At 33.6% G+C, this 10,000-nt stretch overlaps 1 protein-coding gene across 1 annotated transcript in view; it reads right to left on the bottom strand.

Annotated features, from left to right (window-relative positions):
• LOC124954583 (G1/S-specific cyclin-D2) overlaps nt 1-10,000 on the bottom strand; it is a 36,166-nt gene that overhangs the window by 1,438 nt on the left and 24,728 nt on the right. Inside the window, exons 3-4 of the mRNA XM_047507731.1 lie at nt 6,986-7,148; nt 886-1,031 (exon numbers count right to left, since the gene is read on the bottom strand). Of these exons, the coding sequence (XP_047363687.1) occupies nt 886-1,031; nt 6,986-7,148 (309 nt within the window). The remainder of the gene's footprint in view (nt 1-885; nt 1,032-6,985; nt 7,149-10,000) is intronic.

Below are 10,000 nucleotides of genomic sequence, written 5' to 3' on the forward strand. Positions count from 1 at the left end.
TTCGATTTTTGCGTTCTCGTCTTGAGATTATGAATGAAACCGGAGGCAGATGAGCTCTAAGACGGTTAAAGAGAGAGAAAGATTATCCTCTCTCTTTCTCTCTTTCTCTCTTTCTCTCTGAAAACAGAAGACATATAACGCCGAAAAACATGTGCTCGCATGTGAGGCCATGGACCTCATGCCGAGGTCCATTCATTCGTGCAGTTTATTTATATTCACTTATTACGAATGTATATCTTCTCTCTTTCTCTCTCTCTCTAAGCTTTTCCGCTCTTTCGACCCATCTTGCCGACCTTTTTTTGCGTAAACATGTGCCCGGCACCTGCTGCTGCTACTTTACCATCATCGACACACTCTCTTTTGCCTGCAACTCTCCCGCCCTCTCTTCAACCAACTTTTTGTACTACGTCTAGCAACTCTCACGCAAACGTTTTGATAATAAATTTTCTACGGCAGCTTGTGCTACAGGTCGAAGGTCACCATACCGTCGTATCCTGTGATTTCCATTTCAAAAAAAAAAAAAAAAACAAAAAAAAAAACAAAAAAAAGAAAAGTACCCCGCTAAACGAATTAATCAAGACCCACATTGAAACATATTAATTCTATAATATCCAATTCTATAATCTTGATATTGACCGTTAATTATTATTAATTATAGGATTGGAATATTAATTGTATAACAATATGGAAAAAAACGAAGGAAAAGGTTTTGTCAGAAACATGGAAATTTCTTTTTTGAACAAAACTTTGAAGTGTACTTCTGGTGTATGTACTGGCTATCGCCATCTTGATTAATATGGCGTCTGTTATATTCGATTAAATGCGCGGGCAAGTTTAAACGACCAAATCGAGTAACGTAAAATCGTGAATAGTGAGCGTACAAACCTGTTCGATAGCCGTGATGCGAGTAAGCTCATCAAAAAGGCCCCGCAATCCAAAACCGCTCTTTCCAGTCCAATCGAGTCCATGAAGTGCTGCTGCGATGCTCGCAGCTGCTATCATGCTAGGCGTATACATCGAAAACTTGTACTCTGTAAGAAAGAAAATAAAGTAAGAAAAAAAAATTGTTATTAATTCGAGCGAGGATTAACAAATGTATATTTATATATATATAATCGATAAAAAAATGTTTATAAAAAGAAATTCTTTAAACGTTAAAAAATGTTTAACTACGATCGGTAAGTCATGTATCGATAATCACGCGATCTACTTTATCGATCTACGATAAAAAAAATTACTTAAAAATTATAGTTATCGACAGAGATAAATCGTTTAATGTAAAAATTTAATTTTTACAATATAAAAATTAAAAATTATCTCATTCTAAACGTGAAATTAGAAAGTAAACGATGGTAAATTTTAATTCACTGATTTTCCTGTAAAGATTAAATTTTAAAGATTTGGCATTCATCCTTTTTCAACTTTTACGAGCAATTAGCGTAAAACGAATCATTCCCTTTAAAACTGACGAGAAACCAAATCATCATAAAAGGTAAAGAATGTCAGTAAAAATAAACTGAAGCTTTTAGGATTCTCGATGATCCCTTTAAAGGAATCTGCCAAATGTTCTTCTTAGTCGGGCTGATTGTCAGGGTATTTCTATAACTCTAAAAACAAAATTTGTTTCCTTGCGCTCTTTTCGATTAAGATTGCACACTTTCACCATTCTAACACTTTTAATCCAAGATAGGAACGAAGAGAAATCCTCGATATGTTAAAAGCCTTGAAATATGATAATCATTCGTAAAGTTTAAGAGAGAAAGCTAAGGATAGAATAATCCTCAGCGATTTGTTTCATAAATCACGTACATAGGTATCCCGGCTTAGGAGATACGTGTTCTTAGAAATATAAAAACAATAAATTGTTTTCCGATTCAACACGTTTGAAAGATTAATGTTACAAACCAGATATTTTTATTTATCATTGATTCATGATAAAAAAAAAAAAAAAAAAGAAAAAAAAAAAAGTAAAAAGCCAAACTGAACAAATTATATATCGAGAATTTTACTTACTTGCTAATCAACTTTTTAAAACTAATATTTTAACGTTATAATTAAATATAATTATACACGTATTAGAAACATTGTCGCTATCTTCTTCGACATATTATAATTAAATATAATACCGGTCTGGAGATTTTATGTTTTAATCATTGATTCTCGCGAGCATAAGGTGCAATAAAGTTCTTAGAACTGGTTATATGGAAGATGGACCGCCTTTCTCTCCCCCCCCCCCTCTCTCTCTGTCTATGATAGTATTATGTATGGTCACACGTTTATATATCATTTCTCGTATTCAGAAATGAGAAATATTGAATCGTTCATTCGAATGTATTTGTGTGTGTGTGTGTGTATACGCATTGCGTAAAAGAATTTCATTTGAGTTATTTTATCACATCGCATTGGATTTCTCGTAACGCTCTTTAATAATAATTATTAAAGGACCAGGAAGATAAAGAGAAAAAGAAAGAGAGAGAGAGAGAGAGAGAGAGAGAGAGAGAGAGAAAGAGAGAGAGAGAGAGAGAGAGAAGAATTAGAAGGAATGAATGAAGGAGATATGAAAGATTCGATATTTTCACACTCGTCTGCTGCTATTTCGATTACATCATCTCGTACATTTCTCTCCGGTGGTTTACCTCGACCTCTTGACGAAGCCAAAGGAAAAAAAATTCTGTGTACTCCCTCTCTCATCCCCCTCTTCTTCTATAATATTTTAAGTATGCTCTTTCTCAATTGAACTTTATTCTTTTTTCCTTCTCTCTTCTTCTTCTTCTTCTTCTTCTTCTTTCTTTTTTTTCCCCTACGAGTAGTTATCGTCCAATTTTTATTTCGTATGAAATATTTTTTTTTTTTTTTACGATATCTTTTACGTAAAAACAAATTTTAATACGATTACTTCTCTATGAAAATTTGTCGTATGATATTTGTCTTATAAGATGGTTTCATAATTTTTTTTTTTTTTTTTTTTTTTTTTTTGCTTTTTTTTCTTTTTTTTTTTTTTGTTTTTTTCTTACTTTTACATTTCTTTTTAAAAAGATCTAGTATATAGAACTTCTTCATATAGTACGACGTCTAATTCAATCATTTTTAATATTATCGCTATAAAAAAAATCTCGACGTTCGAAAAATATTGTTTCCCTTCGTAATGATTATTTTCTTTTATTCATTATCTGTGTGTGTGTGTGTGTATATATATATATATATATACACATATATACATACTTAATCACGGTTACAAGCTCGTTTAGAGTATTTTCTTCCTCATAGAAACGGTATACACATATCTCACGGTGGAATTAGCCTAACGAGAGCTCAACCAAGCAAGACTTCGATGAGGTTGAAGCGAGAGATAAGGAAGGAATGCGTCGATGCTGCGACGTATGTACGAACGGAGACAGAGAAACAGAAAGGAAGTGAGAAAGAAAGACTGAATAAAAAAAAAAAAAAAAAGAAAAGAAAAAAGAAAAAAGAATTGAAGAGAGAGAGAAAGAAAGACAGAATAAAAAAGAATGGAAGAGATAGAAAGAGAAATAAAGACAGAATAAAAAAGAATTGAAGAGAGAGAAAGAGAAAGAAACATTATGAGAGAAGGAAGTTTGCTGATTGTGATGTGAAATATTGTTTTTCGTTTCTTCGATAATCACATTGAACGTACGAGAAAGAGAGAGAGAGAGAGAGAGAGAGAGAGAGAGAGAGAGATGAACATGCAGCATCCTCTTTAGCGCCTTTGGTACGATCGACCTTGAAACGAAGCGTTACGAACGTTCCGGCTATTCGAGGGAGCCAACGACGACGAGCATTGATGCAATTAGATCAATTATACGGCTAATCACGTTGTGTAACAACTCATCACGAGCAGGGCTTTTCTCGCGTAACAATTCGCCTCGGGAAATCATTTCGATCGTCTTTCCTAAACCAAATCCAGAATTGTATTAGTCGATTGTTTCTAATTTTTTATTACATTTTTTTCGATCAAATTTTTCTCACCTTCTTTTTTTCTTTTCTTGGAACACTGTACGACGTATTTTTCGTATTGCTTTTATTTTATTTTTATTTTTCTTCTTTTTTTTTTGTTTTAATTTAATAATTATATATATATATATATATATATATATATATATATATATATATAATATCTATTGACTTCCTTGTTATATGTATATAAGTTGTACATTGAACCTCGTGATTACTAAAATCATTTTTACTTGTTCAAAGATCTCTCGGTATGCTCTCACGGCTCGCACTAAGATGCACTGTGTGTGGTCAGCTTTGCATAAGAAAGCGAGAGAGAGAGAGAGAGAGAGAAGAAGGAGAGAGAAAGAGTGAGACAGATAGATACTCCCAGCATCCCTCCACTTTGGTTAACCTTACTTGCCTCGAAGCAACAAGAATGAGTCTACTCCGTCCTTTGATCCTCGTCACCCTTAGATACTTTTTTTTCTCGCTCTAACGTTCTATTATCTATCTCTCTTTCTCTTTCTCTCTCCCCCCTCCCTCTCTTTCTATCTATCTCTTTCTCTTTTAATTTCACTTGAATGAATGATTCAACTTTGATATTTCAAAGCTGAATTTATTATTTTTTTTTTTTTTTGAAATAATTATTAGAGAGAGAAAGAGTTACTAAAAAGATGATACATTTATATAATATTGATTTTTTTCTATTTTTAGTTATTGTTAGAAAGATAAATAGATAGAGAGAGAGAGAGAGAGAGAGAGAGAGAGAGAGAGAGACAGAGGAAGAGAGGAAGAGAGAGAGAAAGAGAGAGAGTCATAGAGCTCAGGTCAAAGTTGTCAATTTTGTATGTACATCCGTGAATAGAAAAGATCAAGATTGGAAGGAGTGGTCTGAATAATTTTTTCTCTTTTTTTTCTTTCTCTCTCCTTTTTTTTTCTTCGAGATAGAAAAAGAGAAAAAGAGAAAGAAAGAGAGAGGGGGAGAGAGAGAGTGAGAGAGAGAGAGAGAGAGAGAGAGAGAGAGGAAGGGAGGGATAGAGTTTGGATAGAAGAGGTAGAAAGAGAGATACAGAAGGAAAAGAAAATAAAACAAGAATAAAAATGAAGAGAAATAGATGGAGAAAATAAAAAAAAAAAAAAGAAACGAAAGATATAGAAAATGACGGATATGTAGAACGAACGAGGAGAGAAAGAGAAAGATTCGTAATCGTTTTTCTGGACCAAGAAAGTTCTCTCTCTCTCTCTCTCTCTCTTTTATTGGTGACTACCTAGTTTGGTTCGTGAGAAACGAAAGGCCTCGAACTCACGTAGTGGACAAGACGTCGTTCGTGTTCCTCTCTCGTCAGGGCCGTGCGCGCTTTGCTCGCTTTGAACGACTGGCTCTTCGCCACGCGCTTGGACTGGACCAACCGGCCAGACAAGGACGAAGGACGAAGGTCCTACCTTTTTGCGCGCTCTGCTACCACCAGAGCCTCTGTAATAACAACCGGCTAACCAGAAGACGTACGTACGTGTGCGTTGGGATCTTATGTCCTCCTCTCTGTTGTATTGCTTGCTACGTCTCGTTCGTATTGGCATCCAATGAGAAAACGAGACAGAGAAAGACAGAGAATGACCGAGAGAGAGAGAGAGAGAGAGAGAGAGAGAGAGAGAGAGAGAGAGAGAGAGAGAGAGAGAGAGAGAGAGAGAGAGAGAGAGAGATATGAAACGAGTTCACGAGACACGTTCAGGCATTTAAAGATCTCTGATCTCGGTGGGATCCTTCTCGATCGATCGATCCTTCGCGAGAACAACGGGATTCCGATAATTCAAACTTGTTCTTATGTTAGACAGAAAGAGAGAGAGAGAGAGAGAGAGAGATATCTTTTTCCTTAATAAATCAAATTTCGATCCTCGAAATAACCCTCTTTCTTTTATTTGTTTATTCGTTTATTTTCTTCTGTTTGCTTTTCTTCTTTTTTTTCTTTCCTCGTCCTCCCTTATCCTTTCTTTCACTTTCGTACCTCTTTATATCACTATCTTTTGGGATCAACGATCCAGAGAAAATTATTTATCGTTATACTTTGTTATTTTATTAAATTTGTTATATATCTTGGTATAGATTGATGATATTATATGTGGAATTATTATACGTAAATGGTTATATTATTGTAATTTTCATGTTTTATTTTAATCCAAATTGATAATTATTTACCACGAAATGGACAATGAATTAAATTTGTCTATGTATTCTCTACATAGAATGATATATATATATATACATATATATATATATATGTACGTATCATCAATCAATTCTATACTCTCAATGTACGATTATTTTAACACATAGGAATCTATTATACCGTTTCTCTCTCTCTCTCTCTCTCTCTCTCTCTCTCTCTCTCTCTCTCTTTTTTTTTTTACATACACCAAGAAGAAGAAGAAGAAGAAGAAGAAGGGTTCAAGAGAAGTCATAGTCGTTCTGAAGTAAATCCCCTGATGTTTTCCTACTACGTGGAAGCAATACGATCGATCGTACCTCTTCTTTGAGAGGCGAATTACAGGTGACGAAGGGCGATAAGAGGCCAGGCTAGGGGGTTTAGGAGGTAGGAGTTTGGGGGAGGAGAAGGAGACAGAGAGAGAGAGAGAGAGGAGGATGGAAAAGCGACAAAAAAAAATTCAACGACGAATTCCATGAACGTAACTCGACGTTCAGCCCTCGACGTGATCGGACCTTTAACGTCCTTTAAATGAATTTCCTACAATCGTTACCTTCTTCGTTCTCACGATCAAAATGTCTGATCGTGCTTTTGCGAGAGATCAATGCTTTTAAAACGATAAATTTCTATCTCTCTGATAAATAGGAACAAAGTCAGAATTTACAAAAAAAACAAAAAAAAAGAAAAGAAAAAGAAATTATAAAAAAAAAGAAAGAAGAAAGAAAAAAAATTGTCTGGGCGAAGTAAAGGCCCCGTAATAGACGACAAAACTTGTGCGCGAGAATTTGATAGGTTTTAAAATTCAATTATAATTGGTTTTATTAATTTACCTCTTGCACTTAGGGCTATGAAGGTCTGTGCGTGCCTTAAGATCATCATGTGATCCCAGGTAGGAGATACGGGTAGTCGGCTGAGAATGTGTATCAGGAAATCCCCCGGCGTCACTGCTGAAAGCTCCCATTTCAGTTTTGACACTACGAGCTGTTCCCACCTCTGAAATAAAAAAAAAAAAAGAAGGAAAAATAAAATAAGATATAGAGAAAAGAAAAATCGATAATTTTTCGTTAATGTATCGGAACTTTATCCCGAATTATTTTCGTTATGAAGAAAGAAAGAAAAAAAGAAAGAAAAAAAAATGGAAGATAAAAGAGAAAAATAAATAAATTAAAATAATTAATTTTCCTTCTTCTTATATGTAATATATAATATAATATTTAATGATAGATTTGAATAAACATATATATATATATATATATATATATATATATATATATATATATATCAGAGGGTTTAATGATAAAAAAGAAACGAAAAAAAGAAAAAAAAGAAAAAGCAAGAGTTAATATTTTCCTACTTTTGATTTCATCTTTTATAATTCAGTAATAAACATTAAATAAACATATATATTAGTATTCTATGACAAAAAGAAAAAAACCAAAACAAAACGATGAGTTACTTTCGTTTACTTCTGTTTGTCAAAGATGTTCCTATCGTCAAAAAAAAAAAAAAAAAAAAAAAAAAAAAAAAAAAAAAAAAAAAAAAAAAAAAAAGTGTAATAATAATAATAAAACAAAAAAAGAACTAATGTATACCTATTTATATTAATTAAAGATACTTTTTATTTTTCTCCAAACATTCCAGTTTCATCAACCCCCTTAAATTATTCTATTATAAAAAACTTCTTAAGAAATGATTCTTGAAGATCGTATCGAAGAAGAGTTCTTTCTCGAAAGTTACGATCTTCCTCGGTTAATAGGCACGAACACGCGGCGGATACGGTACGGATACGGTGCATCCGCTCGCGTAAGTTCTCGTAGTATAGTATAGTATAGTAGTAGTACCGTAGTACGATGCCGGTCCCTCGAGCGTGAAATTACACGAGACTCGAGTACTACGCGAGTACTACGATGGTGTCCTTCAACGTCTTAGTCTGTCTTCTTCGTCTTCGTCTTCGTCTTCATCGTCATCATCGTTCACCAATGGAAGGAGGAACTCCGTTAAATTCGTTCAGAAATTTTACTTCTCTGTCTCTATCTTTGTCAGTCTTTGTTTGCCTGTCTGTCTATCTTTCTCTTTCTCTCTTTTTTGCACTCGAGTTACGTCAAATACACGTGTCAATAACGATACTATCTCTATCTCTATCTTTATCTGTCTCTCTCTTGCTCTCTCTCTCCCTCTCTCTCTCTCTCTCTCTCTCTCTCTCTTTCTTTGTCTCTTTTATACGTATTATGTTCATACGATTCGACCTCGCCCACTAACCTTCCTTTCACAATAACCGACGATCATTAAAATTTCATTCAAAATTATATAAACCGATCGAAAATAGAAAATAAATAAATATTTATTATAACGTATTTTCAATTGTTATAAAAGAAATAAATTGATTATTATTATTCGCGGGAATCGTTTAATTGTAATTTTTAATCGATTAATCTTTAATGTTTATTAAATCGAACGAACGTATCGTAAAATTTAATATTCCATAAATGCATTTTGCTTGTACATATTATTTATAATATTTTGTAAAAGCGATAAAATCCTATGGACTTTTTTAAGAATACTTTGTAAGGCGTTGAAAAAGAATGAGAGAGAGAGAGAGTGAGAGAGAGAGAGAGAGAGAGAGAGAAATATTGCTAGTTTCTCTTTCTTCCTTTCGCATTTAATCGGGCCATCATCCTTGGTCGTCGGGGTTTCGCGCTCGAGTGCGCATGCGTGCGTGCGTGCGTGCGTACTGCTTGCGTGCGTACGTGCGTACGTGCGTAAGTGAGTGAGTGAGTGAGTGAGTGAGTGAGTGCGTACGAGAACGTAACGCAACTCGTCGTAGCCAGTGAATGAAACAAAGGCGTGAGTACGCGACGAGGCGTCTCGGAAGTTGATTTCACTATGGACTTTTATCCACGAGTACGACGAGAATTACTTTTTTGTTCTTTTTTACTTATTTATTTTATTCTTCGTTTTCTTTTTTTTTTTTTTTTTATATATTTATATCTTGTCAATAAAATATCTATTGATATTTTTTTTTAATTTCGATTATATATATATATATATATATATATATATATATATATATATATATATATACATATATGTGTGTACACGATGAGTTTTAAAGTAATTTCGAAAAATCAATTACCCTTTCTTGAGATTATTCAGGATTTATCTACAAATAGATTTATTAGAATTTAGTCTCAATATTATTGAAAAACTAATAGAGTAATTGATTATTAAACTCGTCTACGAATTCTTGATTCACCCTCTACATATATATATATATATATATATATATATATATATATATAAAACTATAATGTATTATATTATTATAAGAATGTAATAATAAGATTTTAACAAAGAAAGGAAGGAGAGTATCGGAAAAGGATTGAAAGCATATTCTCACGTAGATTCTATGGATCCATTATAATAGCTATTTTAGTTTGGAGTATGCTTTCTATATGTGCTATTACTGTTATCGTATAACCCGCTACCCTTTTGGACCCTTTTTATGCGACAGTATTCGCCTAACTCGCACCTGCCCTCTCACATCCCGTTTCTCAAAAAAAACTTCACGTACTCCTTCTCTCTCTTTCTCTCTCTTTCTCTCTCTTTTTCTCTCTATCTCTCTCTCTCTCTCTCTTTCTCTCTCTGGCATCCCTTTGCGATCGTTCATCGTCATGCAAAACGGAAATCACTGTGGATGATGAAAAGAATCGTGGGAGCAAGTAACCCTCGTGACGCCGGAAGTAAATAGTTTGATATTTCTTTGATATATCAAATTGTGAATCATTTTATTTATATACACATACACACACACACACACACATATATATATATATATTTGAATATAT

Source organism: Vespa velutina, chromosome 15 (genome assembly GCF_912470025.1).
Source record: "Vespa velutina chromosome 15, iVesVel2.1, whole genome shotgun sequence".
NCBI classification, from domain to species: Eukaryota; Metazoa; Arthropoda; class Insecta; order Hymenoptera; family Vespidae; genus Vespa; species Vespa velutina.